The sequence below is a fragment of the Suncus etruscus genome, chromosome 2 (assembly GCF_024139225.1).
Source record: "Suncus etruscus isolate mSunEtr1 chromosome 2, mSunEtr1.pri.cur, whole genome shotgun sequence".
Classification (NCBI taxonomy): domain Eukaryota; kingdom Metazoa; phylum Chordata; class Mammalia; order Eulipotyphla; family Soricidae; genus Suncus; species Suncus etruscus.
This window is the reverse complement of record NC_064849.1, coordinates 76,920,888-76,947,721: the sequence shown is the minus strand read 5'-3', so window position 1 is coordinate 76,947,721 and position 26,834 is coordinate 76,920,888. Positions and strand designations below refer to the sequence as shown.

The following is a 26,834-nucleotide window of genomic DNA, read 5'->3' as shown; positions in this document are numbered from 1 at the left end:
GGCTGCCAGGCCAAGCCCCTTCCCATGCGAACCCGGGAGGCGCAGAGTCGGCCAGGTGAGGCCCGGTCCCCCGCGGCTGCCAGGCCGAGCCCCTTCCCCTGCGAACCCGGGAGGCGCGGAAACGGCCTTGTAAGGCCCGTTCCCCCACGGCTGCCAGGCCGAATCCCTTCCCTGCGAACCCAGGAGGCGCGGAATCGGCCAGGTAAGGCCGGTCCCCAGCAGCTGCCAGGCCGAGCCCCTTCCCCTGCGAACCCGGGAGGCGCAGAAACGGCCTTGTAAGGCTCGTTCCCCCGCGGCTGCCAGGCCGAGCCCCTTCCCTGCAAACCCGGGAGGCGCGGAAACGGCCTTGTAAGGCCCGTTCCCCCGCTGCTGCCAGGCCGAGCCCCTTCCCCAGGAACCACAAGCGCTGAGGAGAGTGGCTTGAGGGAAGCCCTTCCTCTGGGTAGGCACTTGGAAGGGCAACTTGAACAACCCGAATAGACAAGGGAGATAGGGCCAGTCGTCTGGCCCCTCAGGTGACCTAGAACAGTCCATCCCCTAGGGCCCTGGAGTGGACCAGGGACTCCCCAAGGACGAGAGCTCTGGGTTGGGCGGAAGGAACACCTTCAACAGAGGCTTGGAGAGGACGGAGCTCCATTGATTCTCGGAGAGAGGAGGGGGGATAGAGAACTAGGCTCAACAGCGCCAGCAAACATTGTGGCCAGGAGCGGAACTGCACCGCTGACAGAACTAAGCAGAAAAGGGACAGGACCCACAGGGAAGGCTGACCCCTAGGCAGCAAAGGGGAGGAGAAAGAGCTAGGTTCAACAAGCTCACCCAACAGGCCCCTCTAGAACCACCTTCAGGAAGGGGAACAAGCAGGCCGAAAAAAGAAGCCACAGCACTCCAAAACACACCATTAAATACAAAAAACCATGCACAAATCAAGGAGATCCCTAATAACTGGAGACACCATGACAAATCCTAGCAAGTTCCCAAGTCCACCAAATCGCACAGATCCAGGGGAAGAAGACTTAAAAACGGTAATGAGGAAGGAAATGCAGGAATTACTAACAGTAATGAAAGAAACCCTAGCTACCGAATATAAGAAAACCATGGAAGAACGGATCAGCCAAATTAAAGAAGAAATGTCAAAGAACATGAGAGAGACCATACAAAAAGAAGTGAAGGACTTAAGAGACAAAGTAACAAGCCTTACGAGCAGAAACACAGAGTTGGAGAAGCACATCGAAGAACTCGAAGGAAAACTACAATCAAAAAAAGATCAAGAAACCAACAAAGAAATAAAAGGCAAAGCACTGGAAGGAAAAATCCAATATCTAATGAACAAAGACAAAAGGAACAATCTAAGAATTGTGGGTATACCAGAAGGGGAGGAAATAGGGAAGGGGGAAGAACAGGTAGTCAGGGAGATAATAACAGAGAACTTCCCCAGCCTCTGGAAAGACACTTCAGGACAAATCCAGGAAATCAAGAGGGTTCCTAATAAAATAGACCCTAATAAGCCAACACCAAGACACATAATAATCCAAATGGCAAAAAACAAAGAGAAAGAGGAACTCCTGAAAGCAATAAGGGAGGAAAAAAACCTCAAGTACAAAGGAAAGGACATAAGAATCAAACCGGATCTCCCATTTGAAATAATTCAAGCAAGAAGACAGTGGAATGACATATTTACACGACTGAATGAAAGAAATTTCCAACCCAGGGTCCAATACCCAGCAAAACTATCATTCATATGGGAGGGCAGAATAAAAACATTCTCAAACATGAACGAACTTGAACTATTTGTGCAAACCAAGCCGATCCTAAACGACTTACTCAGAGATGAATTACACAATCCAAACCCCCGATTGTAACAACAACCACTCCACACAATACAACGGTACAACAGTCCTCTCTATCAATAATTTCCCTAAATGTGAATGGACTGAACTCTCCAATTAAAAGACACATAGTAGAGAACTGGGTTAGGAAAAATAAACCGGACTTCTGCTGTCTGCAAGAAACACACCTACAGTTACAGGATAAGCACAGGCTTAGAATAAAAGGATGGAAAGTAATTATTCAGGCCAATGGAAAACAAAAAAGAGCAGGAACAGCCATTCTTATATCAGATCAAATTGTATTCAACCTCAAGAAAGTGATCAGAGACAAAGAGGGTCACTACTTACTGATCAGGGGAACATTAGATCAAGAAACACTAACCCTGGTCAATATCTATGCACCTAATGTAGAGTCAGCAAAATATGTGAGGCAACTACTGGCAAACGTGGAGAAACACATGAAGAGAAATGTGATAATAGTAGGGGACCTCAATACTCCACTATCACCATTGGACAGATCCACCAAACAGAAAAATAGCAAAGAAATAAGAGCTCTAAATGAAAAATTAGAAGATTTAGGGCTAATAGATTTATATAGAGCCCTCCATCCCCAGAAAGCAGAATACACATTCTTCTCAAACCCACATGGAACCTTCTCCAGAATAGATCATGTCTTAGGATACAAAGCCAACCTATATAAGACCACAAAGGTAAGGATCATAAGAAGTACCCTTTCAGATCACTATGCAACAGAGGTTAAAATTGATGTCAAGAAGAAGCAATGGAGAAAAACTAATACCTGGAGATTAAACAACATGCTGCTCAACAACAGCTGGATCAAAGAACAACTCAAGGAAGAAATAAAAAGATTCCTTGAGACAAATGACAATGAAGAGACAATATTTCAAAACTTATGGGACACAGCAGAAGCAGTAATTAGGGGGAAACTCATAGCAATACAGGCCTATGTCAAGAAACAGAAAAACAACAAAACCAAAGGTTTAAAAGATCACCTCAAAGAACTGGAACAACAGCAACAGAGGAATCCAACCACAACCAGAAGGCAAGAAATAATAAAAACCAGAGCAGAAATAAACAACATCGAAACCAAGAAAACAATACAAAAAATCAACGAGACCAGGAGTTGGTTTTTCGAAAAAATAAACAAGATAGACAAACCATTGGCAAAACTCTCCAAAAAAAAGAGGGAAAACACCCAAATCAGTAGGATCACAAATGAAAGGGGAGAGATTACAACAGAACCCCAAGAAATACAACACATCATGAGATCATATTATGAACAACTATACTCAACTTAGTTAGAGAACCCAGTAGAAATCGACAAATTCTTGGACAAACACCCTATTCCAAGACTGGAAAAGGAGGATCTAGAAAGACTAAACAGACCAATCACCTCAGAGGAAATTGAAGATGTAATTAAAAAACTCCCTAAGAACAAAAGCCCAGGCCCAGATGGATTTACAGGTGAATTCTATCAAACATTTCAAGAAGACTTACTACCACTTTTCCATAGGCTTTTCCAAACCATAGAAAAAACAGGAATCCTCCCCAACTCCTTTTATGAGGCTAATATCACACTCATTCCCAAAGAAGGCAAAGACACCACCAAAAAAGAAAACTACAGACCAATCTCACTAATGAACATAGATGCAAAGATACTTAACAAAATCTTAGCAAACCGAATCCAACACTTCATCAAAAAGATCATACATCACGACCAAGTGGGATTCATACCAGGAATGCAAGGTTGGTTCAACATACGCAAATCAATCAATCTGATACATCACATCAACAACATGAAAGACAAAAACCACATGATCATATCAATCGATGCAGAGAAGGCGTTTGACAAAATCCAACATCCTTTCATGTTAAAGACACTCAGCAAAATAGGGTTAGAAGGAACTTTCCTCAAGATAGTTACAGCTATATATGAAAAGCCTACAGCCAACATTATACTTAATGGCAAGAAACTAGAAGCATTCCCACTAAGGTCAGGAACTAGACAAGGCTGTCCACTTTCTCCACTCTTATTCAATATAACCTTAGAAGTCCTAGCAATAGCAATCCGACAAGAGAAGGGAATCAAAGGAATTCAAATAGGGAAAGAGGAACACAAGCTATCTCTATTTGCCAACGATATGATGATATACATCGAAAACCCTAAAGAGTCCACAGTAAAACTCCTAGAAACAATCAGCCAATACAGCAAAGTGGCTGGATACAAAGTCAATACACAAAAGACAGTTGCGTTTCTATATACAAACAATGAAGCTGAGGAGAGAGAGATTAAAAATGCAATCCCATTTAAGATAGTATCAAAAAATATCAAATATCTAGGAATCAACCTTACAAGAGAAGTGAAAAACCTATACCAGGGAAACTTCAAAACGCTTCAGAAAGAAATTGAAGACGATCTAAAGAAATGGAAGAACATCCCATGCTCATGGATAGGTAGAATTAACATAGTCAAAATGACTATCCTACCCAAACTTCTATATAGATTTAATGCAATCCCTATCCAAATCCAGACACAATTCTTTAAAGAAATAGAACAATCAATCACAAAATTCATCTGGAACCACAAAAGAGCCAGGATAGCCAAACACATACTCAAAAACAAGAAGCTGGGTGGAATCTCCTTACCTAACTTGAAACTATACTATAAAGCCATAGTAATCAAAACAGCATGGTACTGGAACAGAGACAGGACCTCAGACCAGTGGGTTCGAACAGATTTCCCAGACATAAACCCCCAGATATACAGCCAACTAATATTTGATAAAAGAGGCAAGAATCTGAAATGGAACAAAGAAAGCCTATTCAACAAATGGTGTTGGCACAACTGGAAAACCACATGTACGAAAGTGAAAATCAACCCATACCTCACTCCTTATACAAAAGTCAACTCAAAATGGATCAAAGACCTTGAAATCAGACCCGAATCTATAAAATTTATTGAGAATAAAATAGGGAGAACACTTGAAGACCTATATATCAAAAAGGTCTTCGAGAATGGAACACCAATGGCAAGAACCTTAGCAGCAAACATAAACAAATGGGACTACATCAAACTAAAAAGCTTCTGCATGGCGAAAAAAACCTTACTTTATGCAAGAAGACAGTTAACAGAATGGGAAAAAATCTTTTCACTAGACATATCAGATAAAGGGCTGATATCTAGAACTTACAAAGCACTCAGAAAACTGAGCCCCTCAAAACCAAATAAAGCCGTAAAAAATGGGGAGAAGAAATGAATAGACACTTCTCTGAGGAAGACAGAAGGATGGCTAACAAACACATGAAAACATGCTCACCTTCACTCATCATCAGAGAGATCCAAATCAAGACAACAATGAGATACCACCTTACACCAGTGAGGATGGCTCACATCAAAAATACTGAGAACAATCTTTGTTGGCGGGGATGCGGTATGAAGGGAACCCTCATCCACTGCTGGTGGGAATGCCCCCTAGTCCAACATCTATGGAGAACAGTCTGGAGAGTGCTCAAAGAACTCAGAATTGAGCTCCCTTTTGACCCAGCAATTGCACTTCTAGGTATATACCCCCAAGGTGGAAGAACATTCATCCCAAAATACGTGTGCACCCCACTATTTATCGCAGCACTCAGTATAATAGCCAAATCTTGGAACCAACCACGATGTCCAACAACAGATGAATGGATCATTAAGATGTGGTATTTATACACAATGGAATATTACATGGCAGTCAGAAACGATACAATCACAGATTTTGCAGCAACGTGGATGGACCTAGATCATGTTATGTTAAACAAAGTAAGTCAGAAGACAAAAGATAAACACAGAATGGTAGCACTATTCTGAAGCACATAGAACATACATCTTAATCACAACTAATACTTAACAATCAAATAACAGGGTCTAACAGGATAGAAACTCCAAACACTGTAATAGTCAACATATACCTGGGAACAGTGCCCAAAACACATGAAAAACTAACAACACAAACTTTCGACTACACATTATACCACGAAGAAAACAGCAACACCATAACAGCAGCATAGCATAGCTACGTAATCAACCTTCTACAACAAGGGCTCATAATAGTCCTGTAGAGATCGTATACAGGAACACAGGTAAAGAATACCAAGGCAAACCACTGACTCCAATGGAAACATCCCATAACACTACGTATTAATGCCTCTATCTTACTATATGTAAAATAACCTCTCAGCTTCTCTGTCCACAGGCGTTCTTGGATACAAAGGGCGGACAAGCTAAGATGGCAGCTCGGGATACCACACGAGATACCATACCTAGTTTGCACTACGAGATGACCCCGAGAAAACTCTTTTTTTTTTTTTTTTGAGAAATCTCTTTAACATACACTTTATCTCTAGGTTTAACTTCTTTTAGGGTTTCAAGCACGTGACCAGTCAAACCACCGAAGCAGTAACAGCGACGAACAGACTCAAACTACATGCTCTATTCACTGAACACATTCAAGCAAACTAGCATTCCCTTGTTATTCTCTCCTCTCTTCTCACCACTTGCTTTTTGATTTTTTTCTCTTCTATTCTTTTCTTTACTTTCTATCTTTTCTTTTCTCCCTTTCTTTCTAATGTATTTTTCTCTTTTCTCCCTCCCTACCCCTTCCATTCACCTTACCCTTTCCCCCCTCTGGAAACCCAACTATCCCTCCACCCCTCAATCCCATCCAAACCTCCCTCTATATTAAAACACTTCACCCTCAGTCCTTAATCTATTAGACAACAAGATCGACCTCCTACCCCAACGAACCAGTACCCAGCACCCAAGAGAAGGGACACCCAGTCAAACCCACACCTCATCCCGGACAAGAAAAGACAGCCAACTCCCCTGCCAACTCATGCTGCGAGGCCCTCCCTACCAACTCCCCCTAATGTGGACTGTTACTTGAAACCGGACCTAGGTCCAAAAGTATCCCCAATGCAAGAACTCTTCCAAGACCTCCCTGCCGCAAATTTTTACCAACCTGAAGAAGGTCAGGGGGTGGGATAGGAAGATGCCTGAGAACCCACACATTACAACAAAAACCCAAAAGACAATGGGAAAAACTGTACTTCCAACATAGGCATAGGACCTGTAATACACCACCTCGTTACCTGCTCTCCCCCAAATGTAAGGTAGTCTTTTGCACCACTTTGGCCCTTTAAAACCTTCGCGAACTCATTTTTCTTCTTTTCTTAAATTTATGTATTTTTTTTTAAATGTTGGTCCTACATATACATTTGCGAGCACATACATTTTTATTTATTTCTTCTTTCTTTTTTTTTTTTTATTTTTATTTTTATCATTTTTGGGTATGTGACCTGTGTCTGTTATACCCTCTGTCCACCCCCAGCTACACCGACAATATAATGTAGCACCACTTCCCCCTGCAAAGACACACTAAATAAAGGGGAAATCTTACATATATATATATATATATATATATATATATATATATAAAACAAAAAGAGCTCTTATCTACTAGAGATAGGAACTCATAGTTGTTTACAATACAGGGATATCTCCTACCTTGAAAATATGTCATGTGGAATCAGCTTAGACCTTAGGTGATTAGATACCATTCATCCAGCCTTGAAATCTGGATTCCAGACATAGAATCGGCACAGCTCTTCACAACAGCTACAGGAAACAAACTCCATCTGAGCCAGCCTTAATACTGCGGGGTCAACAACAAGGGCCAGCTCTAACATGATATCCTGACAATGAGGAAAATGCGAACAACTTGTCCTGAGAGCAGATTAGCATACCTTACCAGCTAACGACAAGACAAAACCAGAAGACGCGGCACCATTTGGTAGGTCCAAAAGCCAAGATCGTGACTTACAGATGACTGGCTACTAGAACCACGACCAGACAGTATACACCTTGGGCCTAATATAAAAGCCCTAGTTCAGGGTTTGCACTATGACTTGCACAATAATCATGATCCCTAGTCCCAAAGGTCTGACAGAGACAACTGCAACAGAATGGGGCTTCTGGAAGCACAAAGAATGATTCTAGGTGCCATCCTAGGTTCAGTGCAAAGACCAAGATCACCAACCACAGAAGATGGATTAAAACGACACTGAGGCAACAGAACCTCTAGAACCACAAAGACTGACTTCATCATAAGTCCCACCTCAGGATCTGTGCAGATACGGTGACCTCTACACACAGAGCTCTGATTGTATCACCCTGGACAGAGCAGAAGTCTTCCACACACACAAAAAAAACACCACCTGGAGAATAAATGATCCTGAGCAAAGTCTAGAGCTGATCCCATGACAGTATACTCCAAGGACGGAGAAACCCCATATTTCTTAGGCCAAGTGAATTCCTTTCCGAATGACCCCAATATTTACTGTGCCAGGGCAGGAGGGGAAAAAACAAAAATACAAAAACCACAAAACCTTGGTTATTTCATATATACATATATTTTTCCCTTCATTTATTATTGTTATTATTATTTTTATATACCTATCTATTTTGGTCGATTTCTCTGTTTGGGTGTGACTACTGAAATCGTGGTCCCCAATTATACTTATTTTTTTTTCTCTTCTTTTCTCTTCTTTCGTTATGTGCTATGCCATGTTTCTTATTTCAAGACCATGGCGTGTTTTTGGTTTGTTTGTTTGGTTTTTGGTTGTTTGTTTTGTTTTGTTTTGCTTTGTTTTTCATCTTTTTTTTTTTGAGGTGCCTATCGATATAGATGGAGTCCCCACTGGATAATTGACTCTTTTTTTGGTACTGGTGGAGTGTTTCAACTTCTTTTTCTCCTTCATCTCCCAAATCGATGATGAGAGCCTCTAGAAGGATTCCATTCATTTTTGGAGTATTAGACTCTTACCCCAGTTTATTTATCTTCTCTTTTTCAGGCAAAATCATGCAACTTGAATTAGCTAGTCCTGCCTACAGTTAGAGGGGGAGATAAGGGAGGCATTAAGACCAAACAGGGGCAAGACTACTAAGTAGTGGGTTGGATACAGAGGGGACCACATATTCTAGCCTCCCTGGGGGTGAGGGAAGAGGAAATGGGAGGTAGAACAAAAACGGAGGTGTAGGGAGGACAAATTGGTGATGGGAATCCCCCCTGATTTTATGTAAATATGTACCTAAAATGTTATTGTCAACAATATGTAAGACACTATGATCAAAATAAAAATTATATATATTATAAAAAAAATATTCATATATTACATATATCTGCATGACCACTCATATAACTATATTAGGACATGTATACATAAAGTAATATGAACTATATTATTAAAATATGATAATACCTGAATTTCAAGTTAGTGTTTATTTAATATATTTTATTTATATTGCTAGAGGAAATATATCAACATTCAAATATAATAAATTACATATTATACATTTTATCACACTTCAACATATATGAAAAAATTTTTATTTTAGACAGATATTCTTATTACTTTATAAAATTGATCATTTTTTCCAAAATGATCATGTCCTTATCTTACTTCTTCATCTAATCTTTCTGTTTTAAATCAGACTAAAACAAAAAAAAACCTTCATATTACTCTGATTTAGTAAACAGACCATGAAATATTGAAATAGAAACCAGCAGATGGCAAAAGGAGCTAAAACCATTTTTTTTTGTTCTCTGTAGAACCACTCAATGTTTTTCTCCAGCAAACAAATTCACTTTTACTCATTTTCACAGAAAGGACTGACAAAAATATCTAAAATACCTATGATTTAACTTTGAACAAGTAAAGAATATGTATGGCTAATTGTTTATAATTCATATTCTTATCATTTATATGTTTTCTCTACTTTTATTTGATTATTATTTTAAATTAATCTCAAATCAAAAATTTTTAATTTAATTTAAAATCGAGGAAAATTTGGTCATTGCATTAAAATTCAGTATGGAATGACACGTACATTTTTTGTATTTAAAGTTAAAAGCCTGATCTTTAATTTTAATATGCTTTAGCTTTTCCAGTGAAAAGACTAATAATTTTCATTAATAAAGAAAAATAGCAGAGTCCAGAATGATAGTACTGTAGTAGGGGTTTGCTTTGCACTGGGTTTGACCCCTCATATTGTATATGTTACCTTAAGAGTAATTCTGAAATTCAGAGCTAGGAGTAAACCCTAAGAACTTAAACTTGTCCCCATAACTAAAATAAAACAAAAACTTCTCTGTATTCTGATAATATGTAACATTTTGTTTATTAGGAGGTAAACATTATTTTAAAAAAATATATAAAATACTTATTCTGTAAGTTTCTAGAATATAAATACTATTCAGAAGTTGTAGGCCTCCTGGGGAAATACATGACACTGATATGCTATTCCTTAGCTACGTGTATAAACATTATTAAATATATTTTATTGACCCATAGAATGAGTGGGAAGATGGAACAGAGAGAAATTATACGGTTGTCTCCTCCTTTTTTCAAATGTCCTTGACTCTGTGAAAAGGGGAAAAAATGGGAGATCCAATAGTCTTCTTCAGACACAAGGAAAATTACTAATCCTACCTAATTGTAAATTATATCTTTTCAAAAGGGCAACTTTTCCCTACTCCAGACCAGAGAATCAACAAGAACAAGGGATAAAGGAAAAAGAGTGGTGATCACTGTTATTTTTATCTCCACATTTATCTGCCTTACAAAATGAATGGAATTGTGGTCCATGGCCGTCTTGTTCTAACAACTTAAGAACACTTAATTTGGAGGAGTATTGGGTAGAATAAAATGTTCTATAAATAACTAAAGCACATACTGAAAGCCCTTACAAGTGCTTACTTAACTTGGGAGAGGACACCCAGATGAGTAAATTTAAGAAACAATGACACACTTTATCAGCTAACTGTGTTGAAAATGTCTGCTCGTATCATAATTCAGAATTCCCCTCTCAAATCAATAGCAAATCAATTTACTTAGCCATTTTTTAACCCTATGAGACTTTAGGACACCCAATAAACTGATTTACATTAAAATGAATTGTATGGAGGGGCCGGAGGTGTGGTGCTAGAGGTAAGGCATCTGCCTTGCAAGCGCTAGCCTTGGATGGAACGTGGTTCGATCCCCTCCCCCCGAAGCCTGAGTGCATGTCCAGGAGTAACCCCTGAGTGTCAATGGGTGTGACCACAAACAAAACAAACAAACAAATAAAAATTAAAATGAATTTTATGGAAACTATTGCATAAGCAATCTTTAGATGGCTTTGTTAATAAGATTCATTCTCACAAGTTCCTCAAGATAGGGCAACTACTTTAAAAAGTTAGTTTTTTTTGTTTTGTTTTCTGTACTTGTTCTGTAGCAGACCAAAATATAAAATTATTGAGTCATCTTTTAAAAGTGAAAATTGTTATAAGAAAAGATGAACCTAATCCATTGTTTGTATACTTGGAATATATTTGAAAATCACTATTTGTAATAATTCAAATACTCTCTAAAGATAGATTTTAAAAAAAATCAACTAGAATAACAATAGAGAGAGAAATATGCAGCATTTGCAAAGTGGGAATTTTACCTCTTAGAGAAAATATTTGATATTATATCATGCTGAGCCTACCAAACACAGCACTATTTGGAATGGTATTTTTAGGGCATATATTGTATCATTAAAGAGTTGGCTGGAAGCAGCTATGCCATTTAAATATTTCAAATTAAATATTTCCATAAACATTTTCAAACAAAAAATAAATCCAATTGCAATAATATAGCATTTCCACAATAGATAGACTACTAACTTCTTGTTGGATCTTCAGAAGAAAGAATTTGAGCTATTCTGCTATATAATTTGCATAAAATCTAACAGTGACATTGATGCTTTATGAAGAGCAATGCAGTTTTTGCAATGGCTCCTCTTTAATAAAAAAAACATACTCGATTCCCAATTATTATTTATAACATGCAGCTTCCTTCTGTGAAGATAGCACTCAAACCAATTAAGAGCATTTCTTTCAGCTATATACGCTAGAGCTTTTCAAACAACAAAATGAGTCCACTGAGAAAAAGACTTAAAGAGTTATAAACAAAGCTGATGTAGGAAGAATGTTTTAAAGGACCAAAGCTAAGTTATTAAGAATTTTATGTGCTTCTATAATGATGAAATAAAATGTTAAGTTTAAGGAGCATATTTTGGAAGTGATACTTCAAAATCATATTTGCATATGTAGGAATATTAATGAGTATTCAACGCAACCAACCCATTCTATTTTCCTGGTTTTTGCCTCATGGAGCAACAGACATTACTTTCACTTTGCCTTTATAAGAATTTTTACTTTGTAGAATTTTTTTTTTTTTTTTGTATTTTGTTTTTTGGGTCACACTGACAACACTCAGGAGCTATTTCTGGCTCTATGCTCAGAAATCACCTCTGGTAGGCTCGGGGAACCATATGGGATGCTGAGTTTTGAACCACCGTCATTCTGCATGCAATGCAAACGCCTTACCTCCATGCTATTTCTCCAGCCCCTACTTTGTAGAAATTTTAAGTTATTTAATTTTTAACTTTATGTTTAATGGGACAATAACCTTCTCATCCTTTGTACTAGAAATTCACAAACATATATGAAAACCAGTGGACAATAATTTAAAATATTTATTTTATAGACTTTTGCTTTTGTGCCATACATGGCACTGCATAAGGGTTACATCTATTTATGTGCTCAGTGGTCACTTCTGGTGGAGATCTGAGACCAAACAATGCTAGAGATACAACTGGCAATGGTGATTGAACCTTCTTTATGCAAAGCATGCATGCAGGTCAATTGAGCTTTCTCCCTTACACTAAAAGATACTTACTTCTAATATATGGTTTTTTTAAAGGTATATATTAGAATTACACATCTTTTTATTTCATCAAAAGTAAAAAAAATAAAATATTAACAACAATTAAAATTTTCCTGTGATTTTATTTTCTAATTCGTGTTCAAGTTTTTAATTTAATGTCTGAGAATATTAATAATGGCAAGGTTTCATGCAAATAATATCCTTACTTCATGACTATCTCATCAGACCTTCAACCATATGTTTGTATCTATCCCCACTAACTCCTCCATAAACTCTACAGTGATATAATTCCTATTAAGGACCATTTCTTTGTGTTCCCTCTGAGTATTTGTTGTTTCATTAGTATGTTATTTTAGTTACCATATATGAAGAAGATCTTTCAGTGTTGGTCTCTCTTCTTCTGACTAACTTCACTAAGTATGATACTCTACAGATTCATCCATGTAGCAACAAATTGAATGATTTCATCTTTTTCTACTAACTGCACTCACCTGTCCTGGTCTGGCATTTTCACATACAAAAGTATCATAGAAAACAGCAAATTGTGGGGCATTATCATTAACATCCAAAATTCTCACAAAAACAGCTACACGAGTCAGCTCTTTGGGATTGTCTAAACCAGGGAAATAAGAAAGAAATAATTATTTAGAAGGACACATTTGTGGCACCAGTTTTAATTTATACAAGCATCTTGTGGATATTAATGGCTACATACAAACAAACACTGCATTTATTCTACTCACATAATGAGCAAATGTAATAAAGAAAATTACAACAGAGCCTAATTAAGCAGTCATGAATTCACTCATCATTGGACTCAAGAGTACTACTATTATTTTGGAAAATCATTTTTAAAAGCCAACCCAGAGTAATTGTGTTCATATTACATTTGTGTCTTTAGAGTTCAAATACATTAAATAAAAACAAATAGGGTACATATTAATTGTCTTATAAATTATTAAATTATTTAATATTTAATAAGTTTTGGATGAAGAAATAGTTTTAAAAGAATTAATAACATAGGGGCTGGGCGGTGGCGCTAAAGGTAAGGTGCCTGCCTTGCCAGCGCTAGCCTTGGAAGGACCACGGTTCGATCCCCCGGTGTCCCATATGGTCCCCCAAGCCAGGAGCAACTTCTGAGCGCATAGCCAGGAGTAACCCCTGAGCGTTACCAGGTGTGGCCCAAAAACCAAAAAAAAAAAAAAAAAAAAAGAATTAATAACATGTCCAAGGTCAATATCTTCTAAGTGGCAACTATAACATTATAACTTATCATATAGATCATCTTAATACCAGAATGTATTCTATTAGCTACTATTTATTTCTTCACAAAATTTAATTTACAAGTACTAATTTTACAAACTGTAGAAATTTACAATGAAATATAATAGAACAATTAGTTTTAGTATAATATTCTACTATCAGTTTGATAACCAAAGGTCAATTTTGCCTAATAAAATAACCACAAAATATCAAATGTATAGTGACCATGTTTATTTGCTACAGGTAAAAAAATCAAAACTATGAAAGCTTCCTCATAAAATATGTATTTGAAAAGAGTTTTGCTTTAGAAATTGAATTTAAAACACAAATGTTTATTTAGTTTTGCTAACTTAGTCATAATAACTTTTTTAATTATGCCTTGAATTTTTTCTTTGAATTTCTACTGATAGCTGAGAGTGTTTTGACATTTAAATTCAGGTTATGTTCATCAGCTTCCATTCAAAAAATATCTTACTCTTTCCATATGATTCAACTTTTCTGAACATTGACAAAGTTTAATTAAAAATTGTATAAATATAAAAGGAGCTAATTAGCTAAAAAGAAAGAAAATTTTATAAATATAGGAGACTTCCTGTGGATCAGTAGCAATCTTGACAAATAACCTTTAACAACAAGTAGGTATAAAGAAGTAGTTTGGATATGCATGCCATAATTCCAATTTTTCTATTTTTATTAATGCAATTATGTTATTAAAATATGATCAGCATTTAAAGAAAAACAAAATGTAGATATAAAACTTCTCTACAAAGACTTCCCATTGCAGAGCAAGGCATGAATGTACTTACCTTTCTTTAATCTTTCATGAAAGAACATTTAAATTCTTTACCTTTTGAATACACCCAGTCATTATTCCTTTAACTTCTTAATCCCTCTATGTATTCAGTGCTGAACACAGATCTGTTATTATATTGCTAAATAGCATTCACTTTCTAAAGTCCAGGTGGTTAAAAGTTACGATCCTAGCACCTTAAGTTCTGTTTAGAGTTGCATGTTTACCACTTATTTTTTTTCATATTTGTTCCATTGACTATACACCTCTCTAACATTTTAGTTTATTTAATATAAAGCAAAGCAGAACTTTTTGTCTTAAGCAGTTATTTTAAAAAGTCAGGGGTACTAATGTACACCAAGTTCTTTCTTTGTTGATAAGCACTGCATGATAATTAATATATCAGTATATTAATATATACTGTTTTCCTTCAGAGGGAGCATCCATACAAAAAAAATCATTATCAAGATTTCCAATAGATCATGAGGCTGAAGAGGAATATATTTGGAAGATGAGATGAGAAAAAAGTAGAGATGCAATATAATTCCACTCTTCTCACTTCTGTTATTTCTAATCCATTCTCTAATACCCAGTGTGTACCCTTTACATATTAGTGAGACTTTAGCCACAGTAATTTGTTGCTAACAATAAGACTAAGCAGATTGATTTTTCCATATTCTCTATACTTTTCTCTGTAACCACATTTCTAGCTAGTAACCATAAGCAAAATATTTTCTTTCAATATGGAAAGAAACATAAAGTAACTTAAAGGCACTTTTTAACTATGTATCCTTTAGTATAGTTAGAATGGGAGAACTTTCATATCAAAAAAAATGAGAGACCTTTCACATCTAAAAAAATATATTAGTCAGCCTCTTCCCTAACACAATATGGAGATTCACCAGTCCCTTTACAAATAACTCAAGGCCTCTTTAAATCAATAGCTAAATCCACAAGGATAAACAGGCTTTGTAAAGCATCAGGCCTGGAGTCACCTATTCAAAAAATAGTGCTTAAACTAATCTTTTTACTGGCATCTGCTGCTGCCTAAATATAAATAAAAATATAAAGCTTTCAAAGGCACTATCATACTGAAGAGGAGATAGCATATATTTCCCATCTGAGTCTCTCCCAGAGTCATCCATGAAAATTCTTTTATAGAAAATCTGTATCAGCAATAAAGAATCTGAAATTTTTTGTCCTGAGGTGAAACTGTATAAGTATTAACAGCATTTTTTTCTCATCTCCCAGAAGAAAACTTAAATCATTACCTAGAAATCTCAGGTTTTAGAAATACGTATTTTTGGTAGGTGCTTAGGGCAAGAATTTCTACTAATAAGAAACCGGGTATAGACAATGGAGTTCTGTCAGACTTTGATCTATAGTCAGAATGTGTTGGAATGACTCTAGTAAAATTTTCAGATGGGGTGCGAGGAATTCATTGTCTTCTACAACAAATGTGTTCTATTTTCACTCACTGCGACCTTAGCTTTAGCTAGTTTTTCTCCAATGACATTTAAAACTATTATGATAGAGAGAAAGAGAAAAGCAATTCTGTGGTATAAGACATTAAACTTTCTTGCCATAGGAATATACAAAATATATGATCTACTATTTCGAACATAGTATTAAAAGTAAAAGGAAGATATGGAAATATGGTTATTATTGTATTTACACTGTGTTCTATACTAATGATTACTTTATATGTGGCATATACAACATAAAACCAGTGTTTAACATCTAAGGAAAAAAATCCCTCAGTTCTGTGTCTCCCCATTCATTGACTTCTCAGGAACATCATAATGGGCCCCTGACTGTTTGGAGTTTGGCAGGTAGGTATTTCTGATAGTTCCTCTGTGGATTGATTGTACTTAAGGACAAAAAAATTAGCTTTAGTTCTGAAAAAGAATGTAATTGGTTTAGCTTTTAACACAATTGTAATTACTTCAACTAGCTTTCAAAGTTAAGTTTCTCAAAGTATCTGACATGGAAAGTACAAATGCTAGCCTATCTGGCTTAAAAAATGATTGTGAATTACATGCAAACATCCATGATTCTAGAATGACGATTTAACCCTGTTCAGCATATCTAACCATGGTAACATGGAGACCATATTGATATAGTATCAATAGAGACCATATTTCTAAAAAAGAAATATTGAAAAATCTTACATTAGCCATAAAAGGCTAAGCAATGTACACAGTTCAGAAAAAAAAGAGCTTCACCATATGATTGGTAGGATTATTTCAGAGTAGATCGTAGGACAGAACTCATGCTTTACTGATTCTTCAAGCTTTCAATTCATAGCTGACATTTAGTGAAGTTCCATCCTTCTGAGATTAATTAAATGATAATAAAATGCAAAAATTTGACTTTCTAATCTGTGAGTGGTTGGTGCAAATAATGTGACTTTGTCACACTTTAGTGATTGGAATTTAGTACTTCAAATTTAGAATTCATAGGCTTAGTCGTTCACCTTGACTCACTTCCTAGTTAATGTTCCTTTTAAGAACAGTTCAGAATTGTTGTACACAACTACATAATAATAGTACAAGAATTAGAAACTGGGGCCGGGTAGGTGGCGCTGGAGGTAAGGTGTCTGCCTTGCAAGCGCTAGCCAAGGAAAGACCGCGGTTCGATCCCCCGGCGTCCCATATGGTCACCCCAAGCCAGGGGCGATTTCTGAGCACATAGCCAGGAGTAACCCCTGAGCGTCAAACGGGTGTGGCCCAAAAACCAAAAAAAAAAAAAAAAAAAAAAAAGAATTAGAAACTACAAAAGAGTTTTTTGGGGGGCAGAACTAGATTATTAGGTATGTGCACTTGGCTATTGAGAGGTACTCTACAAGTATTCATTGCATGGTTTTTGCCATGCTATTTTTTTTTTTATGACATATTATTAAGAGAAGTCATTTTCACTTTACAATGAGTTTTGCAATTTTGGTAGTCAATGTGGTATGGAAAATTCAGGTTGTTGTTGTTGTTGATTTTTTTATTTGAAATGATTGTGGATTTGTTTTGTTTTCTTATATTTGTTTTTCTTTTGAACCATAACCTATGATTCTCAGGGGTCACACCCCACTCTGTACTCAGAAATTTCTCCTGAGGGTGCTCAGAGAACCATATGGGACGTTGAGAATAGAACCTTTATAGGTTAAATCTAAGGAAAAGAGCCTAACCACTGTCCTAGCTATTACTTGGGCCCCATATGTTAAGAATCCCATCTCTGCTTGTTTTTAGTTGTATGAAATCTTGCAAGTTAAGTAATGTATTAGATAGAAAATGATTTGTTGAAATTCTAGTTTTATTGCTGCTGGCATTTTGATTTTGGACAAGTTAATAAAATCTTCTGAGCTTTATTTCCTACCCATAAAATGGAGTTATTATAAATTTTAATAGGAAAAATAGTTCTTACTTTATTAGCTGACACAGAGTGCTTAATGTTAGCTAGTATTATACTTTACATCTATAAAAAAGAAGTGACACTATCTTCAAACTTATTTCTTAAAAGCAAATAAAACATCTAGCATTTAGCAGTCTAATTCATAATGTGCATGCAACACTTTAATGCATATCTTAATTGGAAATAGCTATGAATTCTAGATCACCATTTTTATTTTATTTTATACTCAGGGATGAGTATATTAAATCATCCACAGTGTAATTACCCTATTGAAATAATTAAGATATTATGATTCCTTTGTGTAGTGATAATTTATTAATTCCATAAAACATACAAGTATATGTTAAATGTATAATAAATTCCTCTTACTAATTTCAGCAGCTATAACTGTAAGATTGTGCCATTGCGACAATTCTCGGTCAAGTGGCTTTGATGTATAAAGAGATCCATTTCCAGAATGTATATTAAAGATCCTGTCAAGATCAGTATGGCGATCCAAGGAAAACCTGAATATTGGGACATAAACACATGGCAGTATTACTGGTGTACAGAAGAAACATAAAATTTAAAGACATCATGATAATTTCAGAGTAATAATACCTTTAATTATCATGGCAGTTTCAATCATCATATCTCACATATACACACAAACACACACTTGTTAAACTAGCTGTCATTTTGTCCTGCACTCAAACACAAGTATCCAGAATATGTACTATTTTGTCTATTACCACATTCATTCAATTCAACTGGATTTATTGTTCCCGCAAATAGTGGCCATTACAAGTACTTGCATTACCAATTGATTTTATCTGCTGATTGAAAATGTTGCTGAGGAATTATTACAAAGACCTAAGGCCAAAGATCATTGCCAGGAGATAAATCTTTTGTCTCAGTGAGAAAATAGAAGACAACTTTAGTTTTATGTTATGATTTTGTGGAATTAGTTTCTTAGCTGCCTATAACATTAGTGAATGTATTTAAGATCTATATATATTATTTAAATATATAAAAAACAAAGGATATGTGTTTGTGTGCATGTGTATGAACATCAATTAAAGCCAGGTATATGTTTACTGAAGAATGCTGCATATAGATCAAAGAAAATGTGCCTAGAAGCATTCAAAGGCCTAATATCAGGGGGCTGGAATGATAGCACAAAGGTAGGGCATTTGCCTTTGATGCTGCCAACCTGGGATGGACCCGAGTTAGATCTCCTGCATCCCATATGTTCTCCCAAGCCTACCAGGAACAATTTCTGAGCACAGAGCCAGGAATAACCACTGAGTGATGCCATATGTGGCCCAAACAAACGAATAAAACCTAATATAAGACTTAATAATCAGTTTGTTAAAATAGTCATTAAATCCTATTATTATGGGCATTTTCACACATGTTTGAAATTGGTATACTCCATTATTTTCTTCTACTTCACAATCCTAAGTTACATGTGTATTATTCTTGAGATAGCAAGAAAAATTACCAAGTTACATGTAATGCTTTGTGTTAAAAATGAATAAAATGGGAGCCAGAGACATAGCACCAGCGGTAGGGTGTTTGCCTTGCATGCAGTCAATCCAGGACAGATGGTGGTTCCAGTTACCCTTATAGTTCCCTGAGCCTGGCAGGAGTGATTCTGAGTGAAGAGCAAGGAGTAACCACTGAGTGCCACTGGGTGTGACCCAAAAACTCAAAAACTCAAAAAAAAAAAAAAAAGAATAACACATGAGGTATTAGTTATGGTGCATTTTTCCTAAATCACTAATATTTATATTTAAATATATCAAATATTTTAGCATTTTATAATAAAAATCATTAAAATGTGCCATATGGGAACAGGAGTGGTGGCACTAGAGGTAAGGCATCTGCCTTGAAAATGCTAGCCTAGGATGGAGTGCAGTTTGATCCCCCGGTATCCCATATGGTCCCTCAAGACAGGAGCAATTTCTGAGCACATAGCCAGGAGTAACCCCTGAGAGTCACCGGTTGTGGCCCAAATAAAAACAAACAAAAAATGTGTCATAAGATACATTTCCTTTTTTTTACTATCCCAATACAATCTTTGAATAATAACATTTGAAATATATGTACTTTATGTCTTGTTTCAAATAAATTGCATTAAACAGTTTATTAAACCAATACAGCTAGTGTTATTTTACTTTTGAGGACAGATTATTTTAAATTTGTTTTATTTTATTTATTATTATTATTATTATTTTGGTTTTTGAGTTACACCCAATAGCGCTCAGGGGTTACTTCTGGCTCTGTGCTCAGAAATCACTCCTGGCAGGCTCGGGGGATTATACGGGATGCCTAAAATGGAACCTGGGTCCATCCTGGGTTGACCACATGCAAGGCAAATCCCCTACAGCTGTGCTATCTCTCTGGCCCATTTTTGTTTTATTTTATATTAATTCAATACAAGTCAGAGAGAAAGAAAAGAAGGTATGGGACATGTCTTACATGTGGCCTATACAGTTAGATCCATGGCACCCCAGATGGTTCTCCAAACAATGCCAAAAATTCTCTGAATATAGAGGTAATATAATCTTCCTTGAACTCTTGAGTTTGACCCTCTCAATAAAAATTTTAAAAAATGCATAGATTTAGAATAGTCAAGTAATATGCAAATTTTAAATTCAAGCTTTTACTATTTAGATAATATATATACAATTTTATATCACATTTTTATAACATGCTTACCATTGATGAGAATTATAATTTTATATAGTTATAAATAAAATAATTTACATATTATTTTTATGTTGACATAATTTAAATAAGTGAGTCATCATAAATTTTACCTTTTTCCTTGAAGTATTTTATTATTGCCTGAATTAAAAATTATTTGTCTTCATTTATCTTTTATAAAATTTAACTTTGCTACTTAGCAGGTTATTAGAAATGTATTTCATCTCCCATCTCAAAAACAAAATCAAATATGAAAACAAAACATTACATTTGGAGTCCAATGGGAACAAATGAATATGATTTCTCAAGTAAAATAGTTCACTACAGAATACTTCAAGAAATATGTTTATATTTGATATGGTGATTCCGAAGTAATTGTTAAATGTAAAAGAAAGTGAGAAATTATTTGTTATTTGGCAATTTATAGGGTTCCTTATTTCTACAGAAAAATTATGTGTAGCTGCAGTATATGTCACTATAAAGCATCCATCGTTGCCAAATTCATTACATACCTTTCCTTAATTAAGTCTTCTCATGTAGTTTGAAGGAATAATGATAAAATTTAGAGTATCATGTAAAATTTCTTGGGGATACATAAAAATACCGGTTCTTTTTCATGTTATTATGCTTCCCAGTTCTCTTTTGGATAACACTGTGAATTAACTTATTTACTTCTAAAAATGTCATCGTATAATATACATTTTAAATTAAACTACAGAGTACATTAATAATTAAGAAACATGATGTAGGTAAAATATGACCTTGCTAATGCAATACCACCCATGAATATATTGCATTATTAAGGCTATTCTATTTTCTTGATAATATATTCATATATATGTATAAACAGATGCAAATTCTCATTTTGTGCTAATTAGCTTTAATAATATTAAGAATATACAAAAATATTTATTTGCTTCTTATAAATCAGGGTAACATAGGTTTAAGTATACACTGCTTTTTAGCATAGATCTTCATTAATAAGTTATAAATTGAATAATTCACTGAATAAAGTTAAATATACATACATGAAATATTTCTTCTTTGTCAGGATTCTTCTTTATTAATGAGATATTTTACTTATTTTGTTACAAAGATCACAGACATTTTCACATGCAATAACTATCAGTCTAACAGAAATTAAAATATGTATATCATTGTGTTGAGTAATGCCTTACATTGCTAATTGAACACATTAAGATTATATATATATATATATATACATATATATATATATATATATATTTTAAAGCAGGTTAAATGTTTCAAACAAACAGTGTAAATAAGGCAACAATTTCAATAAAAGTAAATGGATTGAGGAAAAATCATCTATGAAGCAGAATAAATAAAATCATAGATTGAGAGCCAAGCTGTAGCTCAATGGATTTGCTCATTGGCATTGCATAATGTTTGATGCTGTATGCCACAAAAAGATTTTTGCAGGGCGCATGCTCTAGTCACCAAAGAAAAGAAAAATAACTTAATGAAATGCATAGAGTGCATGAAGCATTATAATAAGTATATTGGTTTTATTGTTACAAATACTCATTTTATAATATTCTAAAAGCAAACATAAAGCAATTTGGTTGCATTGTAAAAGCTGAAACTTTATCTTTTGTTTGTTCATTTTTACCGATGTATAAATAAATATACTTTAATTAATCAAGGGTCTGTAAAAAATAAACCAATCTCTAAATTTTGTAATTTATATCTAGTTCACTTTGAAACATGAACAGTTTACTTTAAGTGGGTATTCAGCAAATGTGTGTAGAATTACTGGAGAACTTCTCTGACATATTTTAGTGCATCAATATTTTTAAATGCACTCATTTGTTTTGTTCTTGGGCCACAGCCTGCTATGTTCATAGTTTACTCCTAATTCTTGCTTAGGAATCACTCCTAGAAAGGCCATATGGGGTTCTGGGAAACGAGATATTTCTGGCCACATGAAAGGCTAGCAAACTTGGTTTGTGTTTTTTTTTTTTTTTCTTACTTTTTTTAGAGAGGGAAGAGAGAGAAAGAGAAAGACCTAGACAGATAGTCAGACGAGTGAAAGAGACACGATCCCTCTATCTTGTACTATCTCTCCAACACTTTAAATGGAGCTTCCTCATGTCTCTATATCAGTTTCATTTCTTGTAATATGAGAAATAGGCATAGTTACCTAATAGGGCTCGAGGTAGAATCAGGATCCCTTGCCATTACGGTTCCTATGATGGTGCCTACTTCAATATCCTCGTGAACCTCAAAGAGATAGGAGGACCTGCTAAAAACAGGAGCTTCATCCACATCTTCGATGGAGATTTTCACAATGGTGGTGTCTTTAAACGGTCCAAGGTAATAAAATCGAGGGTCCACATGGGTGTTTTCTGCTTCAACTTTCAGGGTATAAAGTCTCCGGCTCTCAAAGTCAAGAGGCTGCATAAAGAACCATCGATTTGTGAGAGTAAGAAATTACTTTTTCAAGTTACAATCTGATGTTTGGAGACTGTGGACCAGTGATAATATAGCAGGTAGGGAACTTGCTGTGCACTTGGCATTTCTGGGTAAAACTTCAGGTACACCTATGAAACCCAAAGATCCCTGCAAGGAAATATCCCTGAGCAGAAAGCCAGAAGTAAGTCCTGGGATCTTTTGGTGTGTGGCTCCCAAAATAAGAACATACAGACTAAATTATGTCAAGTTATTAATTGATTAAATAATTTAAGTAATAAAGTTAATATTTACTATCAGAATGCAATTTTTATTTGTTCAATATATATTTAAAACTAAAATTTCAGGGTTTTTATTATTGAGAAAAATAATGGTCTACTAAAACATATCTCAGAATGTGGCAACATTTTATCATAATTGACAGGCTATTAGAGCACATGTATATACACGGCTGCATACATATGTATATATATGTTGGTGTGTTGAATTCTACAACCATTTTTGAAATAAAATTAAAATATGTAACTCTTGCTTTTTTATAAGGGCCCATTTCAGCCTTTTTCTAGGGTTATTACTAGTGGATTTGAGCTCAGGAATCACTCCTGGCCATGCTCAGGGATAGAATGTAGTAGGCTGAATGTAAAACAAATGTACTATAGCTCACTGTACTATAGCTCAACCACCCCCAATTCAGTTATGTTTTTTAATTTGTTTTAATAGTTTCACTTAGTTTATCAGGGTCATGTTACTACATAATACTTATGCAATTTTAAAGATCATTACAGAGTTTTAACAATTTTATGAAACACTGAGGAATAAGAAAATCTTATATAAAGAGAGAAAAATAAGATTGCAAATTGGCAATTATAGGTTTCATTATGAAATAAAAACAAGAAACTTAAAAATACTTCAAGTGTTACAAGATTAAAATTGAAATTTACTGCTCCTCAACCATTTTACAATGTTTTTATTTGTTTATTTGGGGGCCTCACCTTGTGGAACTCAGGGTTTATTTCTGATTCTATATCAGGGCTCTCTCCTACTGAATTCAGGGGTCTGGATAAGCACAGGTCAGCTGAATGTAAGGAATGTAGTTTAGACACTATACTACCACTGCACTATGTATTTTTTATACAGAAAAAAGAGGGTGAATGATTGATTTACAATCTCTCATTTTGTTGTATGAGAAGTTGTCTATTTGCCTTATTCTGTTGTCTTGAAAAACCACAATAAATTGCTATTCCCCTTTGATTCTGCCATTAAATAATGATTAGTTTTGTACTTTGGGTTTTAAAGTGTAATTTCAGGAAAGTTTTATAGTTAACTAGTGCTCCAGGAATTCTGTCAACAGGCAGTGTTCAGGATATTTCATTAGGACCTAAATGTTTGTACCATATTTTTATCTTATAATAATGATCCTTACTCTATAATTAAAGGAAAAAAGAAAAAGAAAAATTAGTTACCTTTTACACTATATTATTGAGCATATGTCACCAGAAATTTTTAATTTATATAGCAGAAGGAAAAATGTGTACAATTAAATTATCTTCTAATTCATGCTGTCTCCTTTTTTATTAGCAATGCTAATTATTGCTTCATACATCTGAATAGGTAACAGATTACATTTTAATGCCTTTAACTCCTAAGATGTATCACCATTATGAGTTTAAAAAATTTTTTTAAAGAAAACACTATTCTATTTAGGCAACAAGGTAACCAAATTAACTCAGAAAATAAATCAGACATATAGCTTGTATTTTAAATATTGTAAAATCTAAATACACTGGTCTCAGAAATTCAATGCTTTAAGGAAATAGTTGGAATATGCCCTTAGAGCTTGCTATTTCAACCCTGGTCAAGATCCTTAATGCTTGAAGAAAAACAGTCTCCATTTCTTTGCTTCTTCTTTGTATTGCATTGACATCCTAACTCTAGTTACATGCCCACAGAACAACATAAATAGCAACATCAGACCACAAAGGTCATGATGAAAAAGCAATGCAGAGCCCCACAATGTTTAGTGAACAAAGGGAGTAGCCTTGAAAACCCAAGTAATTTTAACCAGATATATAACGTCTCTTATAATGATATTAAAAAGGAAATGTTTAGAATGTTTATGTACTCAAAGAAACAATGGAATGGTGAGTCTGTAAACTACACAAGGCTGATAGAAGATATTAGAAAAAAAGTAAAAAAAAAAATAGCAGAACTGGGCCTGGAGAGATAGCACAGCGGCGTTTGCCTTGCAAACAGCCGATCCAGGACCTAAGGTGGTTGGTTCGAATCCCGGTGTCCCATATGGTCCCCTGTGCCTGCCAGGAGCTGTTTCTAAGCAGACAGCCAGGAGTAACTCCTGAGCACCACCGGGTCTGGCCCCAAAACAAAAAACAAAGAAATACAGAACTGAAGAAAAAATAAAAAGAGGGGAGAAGAAACTTCTTCAAAAAATAAATTCATAAAAGGCACATGGGAAAAGGCTCTATATCACTAATTGTCAGGGAAATGCAAATCAAAACAAGATACTGGCACTCAAAGAAATAAAAGAAAAGAAAAGAAAAGAAAAGAAAAGAAAAGAAAAGAAAAGAAAAGAAAAGAAAAGAAAAGAAAAGAAAAGAAAAGAAAAGAAAAGAAAAAAACAAGTTGGGGAAAAAGAGACACCCCCATGTACTGTTACGAGGAATATAGACTGGTTCAACCTTTAAAAAATGGTTATTTTTCAATAATTTGAGTTTCCATACAACTCAGCAATTCTACTTCTGAGAATATTTCCTAATAATCCCAAAACGCAATGTGTGAAAGACATCCAAACATCTATGTTCATTGCAGCACTATTCACATTACCCAAAACCTGGAAACATATCAAGTGCCTCAAACCAAACAATTGGGTAAAGAAAAGATAACATATATACACAATGAAATACTTTGTGTGTATTAGGAAATATGAATTCATGAAATTTTATGGTGCATGGATCGACACAGAGTATCATGCTGAGTGAAATATGTCAGAAGTGAGGGCCATACATAAAGATCACAAACACTCATAAGTTCACACAAGACATAAAAAAAAAAAACAATAGGAGAGTAATACTAAATGACAGTAAAAACAAAAACCAGGAAGGAGTACTGGTTTTTAGGAGAAAGCTTTACAAAATGAGGGAGGGCAGGAGTTACAGATGAAGTCACTATGACAATGAGAGTGCAAGTGAATAATGGACTGGTTGATGAAGTCAGACAGCAAAGAAGGAAGGAAGGAAGGAAGGAAGGAAGGAAGGAAGGAAGGAAGGAAGGAAGGAAGGAAGGAAGGAAGGAAGGAAGGAAGGAAGGAAGGAAGGAAGGAAGGAAGGAAGGAAGGAGGGAGGGAGGGAGGGAGGGAGGGAGGGAGGGAGGGAGGGAGGGAGGGAGGGAGGGAGGGAGGGAGGGAGGGAGGGAGGGAGGGAGGGAGGGAGGAAGGAGGATAAAGAAAGAATGTCTGCCATAGAGGCAGGCTGAGGCAATTGGAAAACTGGGGACATTGTGGACAAAAATAGACACTAGTGAAGTCATGAGTACTCAAAAATTATATAAAACATGAACAATGATTTAATAATTTCCTCATAAATTAAAAAAAATAATCAGAACCT

General features: G+C 35.4%; 1 protein-coding gene across 2 annotated transcripts in view; it reads right to left on the bottom strand.

Annotated features, from left to right (window-relative positions):
• CDH10 (cadherin 10) overlaps positions 1-26,834 on the bottom strand; it is a 132,308-nt gene that overhangs the window by 11,382 nt on the left and 94,092 nt on the right. For both annotated transcript variants that reach the window (XM_049768379.1, XM_049768380.1), the window contains 3 exons: positions 22,946-23,199; positions 18,460-18,596; positions 13,127-13,248 (listed from right to left, as the gene is read on the bottom strand). In XM_049768379.1, coding sequence (XP_049624336.1) covers positions 13,127-13,248; positions 18,460-18,596; positions 22,946-23,199 — 513 coding nt within the window. The remainder of the gene's footprint in view (positions 1-13,126; positions 13,249-18,459; positions 18,597-22,945; positions 23,200-26,834) is intronic.